Source organism: Labrus bergylta, chromosome 7 (genome assembly GCF_963930695.1).
Source record: "Labrus bergylta chromosome 7, fLabBer1.1, whole genome shotgun sequence".
NCBI lineage: Eukaryota > Metazoa > Chordata > Actinopteri > Labriformes > Labridae > Labrus > Labrus bergylta.
This window is the reverse complement of record NC_089201.1, coordinates 20283023-20298970: the sequence shown is the minus strand read 5'-3', so window position 1 is coordinate 20298970 and position 15948 is coordinate 20283023. Positions and strand designations below refer to the sequence as shown.

Here is a 15948-nt window from a genome sequence, read left to right as displayed (position 1 = left end):
CATCTTAGAAAACGTTATCTGCAGACAGCTGTTTACGACAACATTAATAAATCTGCATTACGAAATGTTGCCACCAGACACACAAAAAAATATATACAGTATATCCAAATGTTCTGACAATTAATGTGCCCAATGTCTGTCATGGAATAACTTTCATTTCTGTTTAACATCCTTGTCCTCGTGAGCAGGCTGAATGTTATCCTTGATCTATAAACATCTGTATACAATATGAGCTCAAATACTGAAGACTGAAAATGGTAAATTCACTTGTATAATGCTTTTTTCTAGTCTTCTGACTACACAAAGTGCTTTTACACTGCATGTCACACCCACACATTCACACACTGATGTCAGAGGCTGCTATGTCAAGTGTCCATCAGAAGTACCTAATCCCATTCACACACATTCATACGCCACACATGAAGCAGCGGGAGCAATTCATTCCTGCCCAAGGACACATCAGACATGTTTCTGCAGGAGCTGGGGATTGAACCCTCAACCTTCCAGTTGAGAGACGGCCGACTCTACATCTGAGCCGCCTCATGTCAGCCCTTGTCAGAGGTTGGCAGTCAGTGCCAGTAAGGCCTTCTCTGCTGGCCTTAACACTGAATCAGAATCACAAATTCATATATATATATATATATATATATAGAATCACAAATTCATATATATATATATCTATATATTTTTTTTTTATCGTGATTATGATTTTTGCCATAATCAAGCAGCCCTACGATAGTTGCCTTGATATTTTAAGCTAGGGTAGATCATTCATGTCAGAAACTTTCTACGCAATTCTTTTTTTTTGTATGCAGACAGTAAATAATTCATCAACTGCTCTGATAAAATGAAGTAAAGAAATCCATTCATATGCAAACATTTGCTCCCCACAGAACAGCTGTTGAGGAAAACCATGAAATTTAAATGTGGACCTGCTGGAATAGCTGAAAACAATAGTCAGGACACTTCCAAAATGTCAAAGTCATGATGACACTAAAGAAACAGCGCCCAGGGAATCCCCTCAGTCATTCAGATTCCTGCCTGAATGTTTGCTTCAAGTTTTATAAACATATCAAAACTACTCGCCAAGAATCAATCAGACAGGTACTATTTACCTGCTGGGCCTCATTATTGAACTTGTTGAGAAGATTCTGAACCCGGTTTCCATAATCTGGATGGACAGCCTTCAAGTTCTCAACCTGCAGGAGAAAACAGATAATATGATATTAAGGCCCTGAAAAGATTTTCTTTATACTTTTAACAATCAGAGTCTGATCAAATGTCTTTTGTCAAACAGTCCAGATATGATGATTCTTTTGGAAGATAGAATACCTTATTGTGATTTGACTTACTCAATTATTTATTTATGTTTATTAAAAAACACTGAGAGGAAGATGGCAGATGCAGTGATCAGTTTTGGTTTCTCAAAGTTTTAGAGTTGCAATCTTGCTTGGAAACATGAAACCAGACCTGACCACAGTAAAACAGAGAGCGTGTTCTTCTCTGTGAAAGATTTCCACAGTGTGACCAGAAGCCACAGTTTTGTGGTCACTTGTTGACAGTTGAGGATGGGTGACGCCCGGAAATGAAACCAGGTCAATTGCGAGGTCAAAATGAACGCTTATATTGGTTTAATAGCATTAATTTGTTTGCAGTTTTATGTCCCTTTCAGCGTACCATAGATAAGTCACTACAGTTAACGATTCACATTTAATGTCCACTGTGTCACATCAAACACTTCCTTTTGTTACGGTTTTCTTCTCAAATAAAAGCAGGATTTCTCTTTCAAACAGGAAGTACAGCACAAGAGCTTAAACAGTACAACATAAAAGTCTATTTATAAAAATGAAAGTATGACAAATACGGTTTTGAATCGCTAAATAAAGACATTTCAAACATAAAAATGTGATTCAAGTTGATTAGCTATTGAATTTAGCCATTTCAAAGTGTCTATAACCTGATGCAACTTCCTCCAACGCCTTCAAACTCCTTTTTCAAAGGTCTGAAGGGACAAGGTCCCCCACATCCAAATCCTCCTGTAGCAGATTCTAAGGGCGCACTCACACTAGGCAATCTGTGCCGTGCCCAAGCACGCTTCACCGCTAAAGTTCCCCGATGTATGGACGCAGAATCGACCATGTGTCTTTATTTATTTCCTCGAGTAAGCCTGTCTTGTAAACTGAGCACGCTTCATTATTAAGTAAAGCCATGCATGTGTTGTATTACGACCTTATGTGCAAGAGGTAGCCGTGCTCGGGCCCGGTTAGTCCTGGAGCAGTGTGAGAGCAGGCCAGCGGGGTAATGGGGAGGGGGGGCAACCGTGCTTAAGCACAGTACGGGACAACTTTGCTCGTGTGAGTGCGCCCTAAGCCAAATAGGGCAGCCTACCTATAACTCCTGTATTCTCATGTAAAGAGGCACTTTGGAGACAGATATGAAAAACAGGGTGAGGAGTGTAGCTTCCAGCATTATTCAAATGAACAAAATGACATACATAAGAAGGAAGAAAGTTAAGAAATAGCTCATAAACCAGGAAATGCCAGTGATTTAGTCAACATGACAATGCAGGGAAGCTGACACAAGCATATAGTGCCAGGTGCAGTGATGAGTAAGGGCCTTCAGATTCTTAATGAACCTGAATAATCCATGGTATCTGACATCACTGAGAAAATGTATGAACAAAAAAAAGATGACTTAAAAGTCTTTATGTAAAAGTTAGCAAATCAACCATTAAGAAGCCCTCAGACTCATTCATATCATTATGCAATCATTGTAGAAGTCAGGATCAGTACAAATCACTGTTCCCTGACAACTTGTTAAAAAAACAAGTCAGTGCATTCACCAGTTTAATAACCATGACGACCTATGTCGTCCAAGGTAATAGGAAAACAACTAAAGTTACCATTATAAACTCGTCCAAATCTTACGCCTTTTTTTAAACAATAAATGCTTAATCCCAAAATAAACTACTAACCGGACCTCTTAAGTCTTCTTTAGTAACTGTTCCCTTTGAGCAAGATTTAAGTAACATTTCTGTTCTGTTTCATTTCACACTGTATACATGATCACATTTTCTTTGATTGTTTGAAGAACACTTTAGAACTGCCTGGTGCATGAATTGTGAGATTTTAATTTCATCGCCTCTGCCTAAACCCACATACAGACACCAAGCTTCATGAGCACAGTGTTTGGTTTCCAGAGAGCCACATCCTGTGGTTTAAGCACGCTCGTTCATAAAGCCATCAGTATTTTATTTTTTAAATGTTTCCTGCTACGGGGCAATAAACATGTTAAAGAACATGTCATTTGATTTAAACAGTGGAAGTATTATATTTGAACAACTCTTAGTAGAAGCATGACAGCATCAAGCATGTCCAGGTGACAGAGACTGTGTGGATAATAATGCAGTGAGGACTCACCATGCGCTTTTGGATGAAGAGCTGGGCTCTTTTCAGGGCACCAGCCATGTTACTGCAAAGCCTCTCCCGCTCCTCCTCATTTAACACCTCGGTGTAGAAGGTCCGAACCTGCAATTCAAATTTGAAAACACACATTAAAAACCTGGTAAGAGTAGATTGAATCAAAATGATATCCATTTCAGTCCACTTCATACAGACAGGATAGCTTCAAAATAAAGCCAATCATCTCTAGCCTTGTCACGATCCTGGTTACCTTAGAGTAGTAACACACATACAGTTCATGTGTAGATTAGTTCACTTGTTTTGCTCTACAATGATTCATTATTATTGATTTTCATTTCAGTCTTTATTTGAAAACCATATTGACTTATGTCCATGGTGACTTGTGGAAGAGGAGGAACCTGTTAGACATAACACTGACTTATTATGTTGGGCTCTGAAGCTGTTAGCTGTGTCTGTTTGGTACAGGGCAGGAAGCGCAAAGGAAATTAGGAGAGAAGAAGAACCATCCTGGTGGTGAAATCAGTTTGTGTAAACCGGCTGGTGCTTGTAATATCAGGATGTTTTCTCCACCTGTGTGACATTGTCCTCATCTGCACTGTTGTAACGGCCCACATCTGGAGACACCTTGAACTTGGACTCCACAAACTGAGGCTGGATGTCAGGAGCACTGAAGCTGTTGGGATAGTAGTTTGGGGCTCCACCTAGAAGCCAGACAGAACAAACTGCTATGTTAAAATCTGAACAGAATAAAGAACTTTATTGACTGTGTGCATGGATGACTGTGGTTAGTTTTAAACTCAGTTTGAATTAGATGAGCAACTTACAATTCTTCTTAAACACCCTCCTATTAGTATGAGTCCTATTGCATTTCATACAGTCTCAATGGCGACATCTGTTGGGCAACTCTTGGTCTTGCCCTGTTGTATTTTACCAAGTCTTTTCAGAAAACTAAATATTTGTATGACTGGATGTGAGTGGGAGATCAAATGTATTAAACTGATGTGTTTTATAGACTGAATTCACTCTAACTTCATCACTCGGGTTTGATGTTTGTCGTGGTGTGCTTTGTCTCAGACAAGGTGGCTCATCTTTCCTGGACACACTGTGAGTAACCCAATCGCTGCAAATACTACAATGCTCCTTTGATATATACAGACTAAAAGATAGATTAGGTAGATTATACAAGATTTATTTTTTGCGCTACATACAAAGCTTCAACAGTAAAGCCTTTGAGTCTGTCTCTGTTATTGCGTCACACACAGGTTGGACTATGACTCACCTTGGTTGTCAAACATGCACATCGGACCATCGCGCTGGTAGTTGGTCACACGGGTCCTGAATGGACAGTTGACAGGGAGCTGCAGGTAGTTAGCTCCCAGCCGGTGTCGATGCGTGTCTGGGTAGGAGAAGAGACGGCCCTAGACAAAGATAAAGGAGATGAACATCAACAGGGCATCACTTAACTGAAGGGTCTGTCTTTAAAAAAACAAAACAAGATTTCTCGTTGGTCATTTATTCAAAAGATTAGGGTCCAGACTAAGACCTGCTGGGAGACAATAAAGTCTTGGGGGTCACCAAATGCCCTCATTAAGATGCCTGAACATGCACTTAAACAGGACACCATAGAGACAGTTATTATTTGAAGTTACAGGAACAGTTTAGCTGAAATAACTTTTTTTAGATTCAGTATTACTGGAAAATGTGTCAAGAATAACAAATGAAAAGAAAGAAAGTTGTGTTTACCTGCAGCATCTTGTCTGGGCTGGCCTCGATGCCTGGTGGCATGTTGCTGGGATCGAAGGCGAGTTGCTCCACCTCAGCAAAGTAGTTCATTGGGTTCCTATTGAGCACCAGTTTGCCCACAGGGATCAGAGGGTACTCTTTGTGAGACCAAACCTGAATGAGATACAGTAGCTCCATTAGAAGAAGAAAAGATGGTACCACTACCATCCGACTGTAGGATGGGTACAACACGCACAGAGAAGTTTTTGAATTCATAGACTTTACTATTGATGAGGACTTCAGCTCAAATTCATGTAAACATTTAAAACTAGACATAGGATACAGAGCCACTGTTACTTTGACACAAACACTGATTTCAGTTATCAGATGTTTAAAATGCTAACAAAAAGGGAGGCAGAAACACTAAGACATATTGCTCATGGACATCTTGATGTCTGAACAGTGTGTGCCTTGAACTTTTTGTAATTGCTGACATCTTTAGCAGGAATATGCAACAGAGCAATAGAAACTTTTCTAAAGTGTGTCCTTCATTTGTGGAGCTTCTCTTTCATTTTAGACTTAATCAGGTAAAAGTGTTTTTATCAACATTACATTTTTTATTGATTAGTTATTTGTCTCCTCCTGAGGGGATAACTGTATTAACTTAGAGCAGTAAGCAGATTAATAATTTCATAACCCTTAAAATCATTATTCCTCTTAGTCATACTATGCTTAATAACGAACAATGCTATCCACAAACAGACACTTGAAGTCTCCTACAACAGCTTAGGTTGTGAGTGCATTTTAGCCTTTAGGTACAACTGCTGTAGAAAGATTAAGATTAACTTTATTGTCCCAGTGGGAAATTTGTCTTGGACTTCACAGAGCTCTGATGCAGTAGCAAAAAATAACAAAATACATTCATTCGTTGGTAAAACATGTCAGTTAAATAATCATAAAATGCCATACGAGTGAATTACTAAAACCATAAATATGTAATAGTTATGAAAAGTGATAACAGTGCAGGTACATCTACACATCTTCACACACACTCACCACCTCATACATGCACACGTATACACACACATTACAGCTTAGGTACTGTTGAGGGCTTTGATGGACAAGGGAACAAAGGTATTTCTGAAATGGTTGTTCCTCCCTCGGAGTACTCTGTATCGTCGGCCTGAGGGGAGGAGATGGTACTCAGGGTGAAGAACATGAGATGGGTCTGAGATTATTTTTTGTGCCTGTCTGATTATGGTTTGTTGAAAGATGTCTTGGAGGCTGGGGTGCTGATGAACTCCCATGATTTTCATGGCTGTCTTTGTGAGTCTGTTGATTTGGGCCTTTGACTGAACGATCAAATTTCCAAACCATGCAGAGATACCATATCGTAGGAGGCTCTCTACTGCTGCATGGTAGAAGAGAAGCTGCACTTCCCGGGACACACCAAAGGTCCTGAGTCTTCTCAGAAAGTGAAGCCTCTGCTGCACTCTGGAGCAGACAGCTTCCACCTGGGACTTCCACACTAGTTTATTGTCTATGTGGATGCCAAGATATTTGTAGGACTCTACTTGTGTTATGGTGTGATCATGGATGACCACTGGTGAGTGGTCGCCAAGAGACCGAGGGTCGAACACCATCTCATTTGTTTTTTTTGTGTTGAGGAGGAGATGGTGTTCGTCACACCACTGCACAAAGTTGCTGGTTGTTGATGTATATGTGTGAATGTCCGAGTCTGTTTGCAGAAGGCCCAGGATGGCCGTGTCATCGGAAAATTTAACAACATGTACGTTTCCACTGTTGCTGGTACACTGATTTGTGTAGAGAGTGAACAGCACTCGTGAGCTAACACACCCCTGGGGCGCTCCGGTGCTGATGGTTGTGAGCTCTGACACAGTTCTGCTCACTCTGACTTGCTGGGTGCGGTTAGTGAGAAATGAATGATACCATTTAATGATGAATGGATCATGACCCTAAGCTGATTTAGTGTGTTAAGTAGAATGTGAGGCTGCAAGGTGTTAAACGCTGAACTAAAATCAACAAACAGTAATCTAGCATAGGCCTTGGGATTCTCCAGATGTTTGGTGACCATGTGCACTAAGCTATTGAGAGCGTCATCAGTACCTCTATGCTGTCTGTATGCAAATTGGTATGGGTCTAGCTGTGGGCCTACCTCCGCCTTCAGCCTGCTCACCATAAGTTTTTCCATACATTTCATTACAACAGGAGTTAAAGCCACTGGTCTAAAATCATTACAGTCTTAAGGACATGGAATTTTTGGGATAGGTGTGATGACTGCCTTTTTCCACATTGCTGGTACAGTGTTTGTATCTACTGACCTCTGAAAGATGGGGCACCAAGCAGGTGTTAGTTCCTCTGCACACATCTTTAATAAGAAAGCAGAAATGCCATCTGGCCCTGTGGCCTTGTTGACAGTGACACTTTTAAAACCATTTTCCACATCCTCGGGGTCGATTAAAATCGAATTGAAAATCTGCCCCGGCAGTGGGAATGTTCTCCAAAACACTACTACACTCTGCTGAGAAATCTTGTTTATCAAACCTTTTGAAGAAAATGTTCAGTTCATTTGCTGTGGATAATTCATCCCCAGCATATAAAGATTTTTTAGTGGATTTCATGTTGGTCATAGTTTTCACAGAGTCCCATAATTTCCTGTTTTTCATGTTTTGTAGATTGTCCTCCAGTGTTGCCCTGTGTTGTTGTTTTGCCTCTCTCAGTCTTTGGTTTAAGTCTGATTGTACTGCTCTTAGTTGTAGATGGTCCTTATTCTTGAATGCAAGTTTTTTCCCGTTGATACAGTCTCTTACCTCCTTTGTGATGTAAGGTTTACTGCTAGGGTAAACTTTTATTGTCTTTTTAGGATCACAGAATCAATGCAGAAATTAATGTAGTCTGTGGTGACTTCTGTAACACAGTCTATCAGGGGTGCCCAAACAGTCAATCGCGATCGACAGGTAGATCGCTGACTGATTCTCAGTCGATCGCGAGATGTTTAGTCAATATAAAATACAATTGTAAAATAGAAAAGTGATTTCAATTTCATCTCATTGCACTGTTTCCCACACACGATACCTGTGTTGGGAGCCTAAGTATACTTCCGACCTGTTTGTATTTAATTTTTCATTTATTCATGAATTTGCTGCGTGCACGAGAGAGCGAGCGAGAGAGCGAGCGGGGGAGCGAGAGAGAGAGAGCGCGCGCAAGAGAGAGAGTGCAGGCATGCGCAAGGACGTGCAGGTAAAACCGGGGAGGTAAATGTTTTACCAAAAAAGTCATATATAGAAACTATGCTACGAGTATTAAGCGCATTTGATGAAGCTGCAGCTACTTTTCTCTGCTCCTCTCTGCTGTCATGACTGTGAGCATCGCGGGGCACGAGACACACCAACATACAGCGCAAACGCACACACACACACACACACACACACACTTGCACTGGAGCGCCAGCCACCCCGCGAACTTTTTTACTTTTTACTTTTAGTGCTACAGCACACAGTTGATCCGTGATCTTTACGGACCGAGGCGGGAACACACGTGACCCGGTCAAACGGTCGGATGGACTTTACTCCGTTCACTCTCACCGTGTCTGCAGCTAATTTAACAAAAGCAACATCATCTCACAGCAGCCTGCTGTAGTCTGTGAACATCTCCACACAGATTAAAGTTGTTTGTTGTAAACAAAATTAAGGGAAAAACATATGTGATATAAATACAAACGTAATATTAAAATGTAGCCTACCCTAAAACAAGAGTTTTACAAAAAAAAAAGTATGTCGATATTGCATTATTTTTTACGGAACTCTCATTTATTATATCTGATATTATTTTATGTTTGTTGTTTGAGTATTAAATGCGTTTGTAGGCTGTCGGTAAAGGCTACGGCTCACTATGTGGACTGGTAGATCTCGGCAGACTGGCAACTTTAAAAGTAGATCTTGGTTCAAAAAAGGTTGGGCACCCCTGGTCTACATCATTCTCCTCAGAAAAAGTGTCCCATTCTGTGCATAAGAAGCAGCCTTTCAATGTGTCAATACTCTCTTTAGTCCATACATTGGCAGATTTAACAAGAGGCTTACTGCTCTTAAGAGCTGTTTTGTAAGTGTGGATCAGATGGATAGTGTTGTGGTCAGAATTTGCCAAAGGGGGTTTTGCGGAAGCTGAATATGCACCCTTGATATTTCCATAACATTTGTCCAATGTTTTTCTCTTCCTGGTGTCGCATTTTATATATTGTTCAATATATATAAAAGTGCAGTGTTCAGATTACAGTGTTTAAAATCTCCCATAATAAAGATGGGGGCGTTTGGTGTGCGTTGAAGCTGCTCTTGTACACAGTCCGCCACTTCAGAAGCTGCCCTGGATGCGTTACCGTCAGGGGAACATAAACTGAACATATCAGAATATTTCCAAACTCCCGGGGCAGGTAGAAAGGTCTTAGGCTAACACACAGTAGTTCAACGTCCTTGTTGCAGACAGTTCCCTGAACTGTGTACTGCCTGCACCACTTGTCATTGACATACACTCAGAGCCCGCCTCCTTTGCTCTTCCCGGAGTCCTCAGTTCTGTCAGCGCGGATATGGCTGAAACCTTCAATTTCGACCAAAGGCTCTGGTACATCTGATGTTAGCCACGTTTCAGTAATAGTCATTATGCAGGACTCACGGTATTCAAAGCAGGCTTTTGACAGTAGTCGGAGTTCGTCCAATTTGTTTCTCAGCGATCTGGCATTGCACAGGATCATAGATGGTAGTGGCGGTCGGCTTCCTCTCCTTCTCAGCCGCTGTCGGACGCCTCCTCTCCGGCCTCTTTTTCTCGCTCTCTGTCGGTGTGATGATCGTATCTCCTGAGGCAGGTCTTCTGTCATCAATCTCTGTGGATTTGCATCATTGCGAAGAGACAGTAGCAGCTCTCGTGTGTATTGTATCACCGGATTTACTCCGGTTGCTCGGCAGCTGTTAAAAAGTTCAACGAGGATCGTGATTGCCACTAAAAGAGTCCAAAAGCACGGCATGTTCATTCTCCTTTTGGTCTTCATTCATCCATTCTCACAGAACGGTAGTCCAAAATGATCACATACAAAATACAAACTTCTACAACAGCTCACTGGTGTCCGTGTCGCCGCAGGGCAGCGCCACCCTGAGCCATGCTCAGAAAGATGTGGTACCTTGGTAAGATCGAAGGGGTTAAACTCACAACTTCACTTTTCTGCGAGTTTTTTGTGACTTTCTTTGTGACTTTTTTTCAATTTTTTTAGACATCTTTTAAAATTGTTTTTTTGTGACTTTTTAGAAAAACAGTCGAATACATATAACAAACTATTATACGTTATATGGATTCTACTGTTTTTTTGTCTTCTTTTTTTATTTGTGATAGGCATACTGAAGTGTCTGATGTAACCAGGACAGAGATAATATAAGTTTACAATGGGCAGGTGTCACAATACTTGAATCATGACTCATTACACTATACCATCCAAATTACAGCAATAGCACTGGTGTTGATTATAACATCATCTAGTCCACGCAATCTTATGATTACTTTATTACTCAATAATCTTAATTAAATTATGCAGTAATTAACTTACTGCACAAATAATAATGAAAATACACCACTACAAATGTAACTTCTGTATTCAAAGTCTTCAAAGTTTGTAAGTATTATCAGAAAACTGTAACGTTACCAAAACTTTAAAAAGTAAAAGCACAACAGTTTTTTTTATATATACAGTATATAGCCTATTTCTTAATATTACTGCATGGGGCATTTTACACCTAAAATGTTTAAAGTGGAGCTGTTTTAACTACTATAATCATTATTTCACTTTATTTTATTTCATTTAATTTTTTGCATTGTACTGAGCAACACAAACTGGGTATAGATAAAAATGTAGCAACACCTGAATAACATTTGCTAACATCAACCAGCAAGTAACTCTCTTTCTCCCTCTCTCATGTCAAGTTCCAGCCCTGAACTTCCACCAGCTCATCTCTCTGTCCCTCATCATCACATGTGACCCTACCATGCTGAGGCTGCACAACTGTCCGGCTCGCCTCAACTCTCTCTTCTTCACTCATGCTGCTAACTTCTTGGATGCTGCTGCTAACGTCAACTTGTGCCTCAGTGCTGCTGCCGGCTATGCTGCTGAACATTTCAGTGAGCTTGCGACATTTAGCGGCTTCACTTTCTAAATGTCGCATTTTTTTTCCCTCGCCTTCTCAGCCCCACCCTTTTCTTTGTTTTTTTTACAAACGTTATCCATATTTTTGTGCTTCACTACTACTACCAAAGATCGTCTTCGCTGCTACTATTGATGTGTCGGTCATGAACGATTCGTTCAAAAAGAACGAATCTTCTAGGTGAACGAACTGAACTGAATCACTTACTGAAAAGAGTCGTTCATTTCTCAACTTCAGTTGCGCTCTCCTCTCTCCCGTGTCGTATCTCTCTCTAGGCCATAAGAGTCGCTCAAAGCCCGCCCTCCCTCTCCCTTTCATGTCCATGACACATACTGACTGAACCAACAGGACGGAGTCGGTCGGGAGACTTTTTTAACATCCACTAACAATCGTGTTTCAGTCAGTACATTGTGTGTGTGTGTGACTGAGGCTGGTGACTCGCAGTCTCGCTTGTTCACGTTCACTGAACGAACTGAACGAGAGCACCGCCTCCGAGTCACTCTCTTCCTCTCAGTCAGTCAGTCAGTGAGTGATTTGTGTACTGAATGTACTGAACAGAACGGTCGGGGAAAATAAATGTGATTGTTTTAGCAGCTTTCAGTTTGCAAACTGTAACTTTATCCAACTAAATTCTCAGCTCATTAGTTTATTATTCACCACCTGCTGTTCTCAGTACGATCGCGAGCAGAACTAAACGTTCGGTCGTATTTCAGCTTATTAAATTCTGATTCTCAGACAGAGCTGCAGAGAAGTACTGAACGATTCGGTGAACGAATCTTTTGAACGAATCACTTTACTGAACTGATTCTAATGATTCAGTACACTGAAAAGAACTGCTTTTCACATCACTAGCTTCTACTACTACTACTTCTACCTCTTTTAGATTATAGCTGGTGGGCACAGGCAGCTGCCGGCTGGCATCCAACTTTAAGACGCATTGTTTCCACCTACCGGACTGGAGTGTGAAACAGTAAATTAGCAGGAAAAAAAAAAAACTGGTGATGACTGCGTGGCGGCCGCCGGCCATCCTGGAGTACCGGCCGTTCTGTGATTCTCCAGAACACACAGATGGCCAGTCCGCCCCTGCACCCAGAGGTGAACGTGTTGTGTTGATCACCTAAAAGTTTCAGTGCGAAATCACTTCTAAATGCAGTAGCCTGCTGTTGCGCCTTTATCACCAGCTTTCATCAGACCGTAAATATGTAACTATTACTGAACATTTCATTCTTATACAAAGACGATATCACGCACAGGCTGCCCGATCATACAGAGGTCCGCTGGTTTAACCATGGAGCAGCGCTAAAATTCTTCCTTGAATTGCGCACGGAGATGGCAGAGATTCATGGAGCATAAAAAGTCAGTGACAGAGTTAGATCACGATATTGCGGACACGTAGAAGAACGGACTGCCAGACTCATATGAAAAGTCGTTTAACTGAGTCTACTTAGTTGAAGAACGTGCACTCCACACGGAGCTGATCAGACTGCAGTGCGCAAAGCTGAAGGATCAATTCAAGTCAGTTCGTTTGGAAACATGTTATCATTTTATAATGCCTCATACTTAAAGACCCGAAGATGCATCAAAGACACTCTGTTTGTTTGTGACAACTTATTCACGTGAGCAGGTTTTATCTGTAATGAACCTTAACGAGTGCAAACTGTGCTGTGGCCTGACACACACAGATCTAAAGTCTCTCTCTCTCTCTCTCTCTCTCTCTCTCTCTCTCTCTCTCTCTAATGCACTGAGCCCAGGGCAGGTAGAATAAGGTGTCAAAGTGTCTATAACCTTGAATAGCAATATTTAAACATAATATAATAATCTCAATCAAAACATAATTACTGATGTTTTCTTCTGTAATGTGGTACATTTAAATATTTCCATGTGCCAACATGCAGTTTGCAATGACAGAGTTAACCCCTCTGCTTAATGTTAATGTTAAAGTTTTCTATACAATCATACATTAGCCTATATATCCATGTGTTGAGTTATAGTGATGTCGGCAAAATGAGTCCGGCCCACTTGAGGTCTCATTTGGACAAATCCGGCCCCCGACCCAATAGGACTTTGACTTTGACATATCCTTTAGAGTCTAAAGAATATAATATATATCTTAAAAAAAATATGGAAAACCGTTTTAACTTCTGCATGAACATGCTCATCCAGACACGCCTGAGACAAAACATAAACGGCATATCAGTCAGTATGCTCGTGTCAAACACAAAGACAAAGGACACTTTGTCTATAATGTAATTTTTATTTAGTTTTGTAAACACACGATACAGATTCAGGTAATAATAATAATAATACTTTATTTGTATAGCACTTTTCTATACAAGTAGCAAAGTGCTTTGCAACAGAAAATAAAAGCAGAGACAATTAAAGCAACAGGCAGAGCGTAAACAAGCAGACAACGAAATCAGACTAATAAAATGAAAAATAAAAACAATTAACGATATCACAGAGTAAAAGCATTTTTATAAAAGAATGTCTTGAGTAGAGATGTAAAACAAGGGACTGACTCTGCAAGTCTGATCTCCTCTGGCAGGCTGTTCCAAAGTCTGGGGGCTCTGACAGCAAAGGCCCTGTCCCCTTTAGTTTTTAGCCTGGAACAGCCGGTAGGGCTCTGCCAGAGGATCGCAGACTGCGTATTGGTTCATAAGTGGTTAAAAGGTAGGCAAGTTATAGTTTTTATTTTGCAAAGCCTTGTTTTTATTTTAGTTTCAGTTAACCAAAATGATTTTACAGTTCATTTTCTATCCGTTTCTATAATAACCATAATCATAATGATTATATAAAATTGCCTGAAGTCTCACAATGATCACAAAGAATATAATAATGGCGATTAGGACCCCTATGCCAAACAAAACAGAAGATATAATGTTGAAGGTGCGGGCGGTTCCTCCATAATGTCGAGCCCCCTCCAGATCACCAACCATCTTGCGATCTCTGGACTGAAACGACAGAAGCACTTCTCATTATGTTCAGTAAATTGTTTATCTTCAAGAAAAAAAACAAAGTTGAACACGTTTATTTTTTACATCTTTGTCAAGATAATGCAAATATTTACGGGTGATTGAATGATTGTATAATGAAGCGAAAATGGTCTTCATCTCAAACCTGTCATCCTTTCAATGATGAGTCTTTTTTTTCTTACTCACTGATAGTTTGGAATTTCAAATTGAAAAAATATCCAAAAAGACCCTTCAAATAAAGTGAAGCTTTTAACAATACTTTTACATGTTTTTGAAATTTAAGAACTTCACTCAAGTTTTCTGCAAAAACCACAGGAAAATTCTTCTCCTGGTATTGTTCATGAACATTTTATGCTTTTTCAATGTCAAAGACCGAGTTATTTTGTTCATCAGTGAGTCTTAACTGATGTTTTTAAACTGACCTTGATGGAGTAGATGAGAGCCACCAGTCCAAGGCAGAAATGGTTCGAGTAGACGAAGGAGAAGAGGGACCAGATGATGTGGTCTTTGGGGGGCTCAGTGACGATGTTCACAGTGGTGGACTGAAGCACTGTAGGCTGTCCTGGATATCCAGGCTGTCCTGGATATCCTGGATATCCTGGATATCCTTCATATCCTCTTCCCTGCAGTGGAACACCTTCAGGATTCATCTCAGTCATCTTATCTGTAGGTTTGGAGTGCAGGCTGCAGGAGGGTGTACACACACTATGATCGTGTCGCTGTGAGTGTTGGTGTGCTCCTTTGAGGGTAAGCACAGCACAGGCTGCTTTTCTACCTGATACCAGCCAATGAGGTAAAACCAACCTGACCACAATGGGTATGCAAGATTAGCTTCTTCTTAAATTTGAATAACACCCATTCTTGAGAATTGGGAAAAATCATGTCCCAGGCAAACAAGATTAAAAATATCACTTACAAATACACTTATGAAAATCTTTTAAAAAGATTTTTATATATGAAACCAATTTGAAATACCTAATTTTGGTTCTGATTTATTTTCTTTTTAAGTCTAAACCTGCCCTTTGACAGAAAGCACCCTTGTCCAAGACACACATTTAAAACTTTAAACTATTTAAAAATGTGTCAAAATCATACAAAATCTTAAAACTACAAAACCTACTGATACAACGGGTGTAAAAAAATAAGATTATTATAGTCATCTACATTTTAAAATGTTTTTTTTTTGTGAACATTTTGAGTTGTTAAAATGTGTCCCAGTTTTTTGTAAACTCCGTCAGCCTTTTACAAAAACACAAAATAATCAGGCATAAAAAGAGGTGAGCTATAACCAAAGGACCCCTGTCTTCATTCCTGAAGGGAAAAGGGGGGATGACATTTAAATATCGTTAAGCTTTCTATTTTTTTTAGAAATTCATTAAATGATGCTATCAGGTGTCTCAACCATAACACGTCAACTCCATAATCCCTTAAATATCAGAACTAAATAAGGTCTTATGGTTTATTAATCTGTGTTTTGGTTGGCATTGAGAGAACTCTAAGCAACTTTAAAAACTGAAATGGCAACTTACTATAGATGAGCTAGATGAGATAACTGGCATTTTAGTTTTCTCTTCTCATACAGCGTTGAAGAAAACAAAGATGTCTTCAAACAAAAGAACGAGACATGAAAGC

General features: G+C 40.2%; 1 protein-coding gene across 1 annotated transcript in view; it reads right to left on the bottom strand.

Annotated features, from left to right (window-relative positions):
* LOC109979187 (catalase-like) overlaps positions 1-10357 on the bottom strand; it is a 32978-nt gene extending 22621 nt beyond the window's left edge. The window contains exons 1-4 of the mRNA XM_065956981.1: positions 10333-10357; positions 5166-5318; positions 4702-4840; positions 3993-4123 (exon numbers count right to left, since the gene is read on the bottom strand). Coding sequence (XP_065813053.1) covers positions 3993-4123; positions 4702-4840; positions 5166-5255 — 360 coding nt within the window. The 5' untranslated portion in view covers positions 5256-5318; positions 10333-10357. The remainder of the gene's footprint in view (positions 1-3992; positions 4124-4701; positions 4841-5165; positions 5319-10332) is intronic.
* Between the last annotated feature and the right edge of the window lie 5591 nt (positions 10358-15948).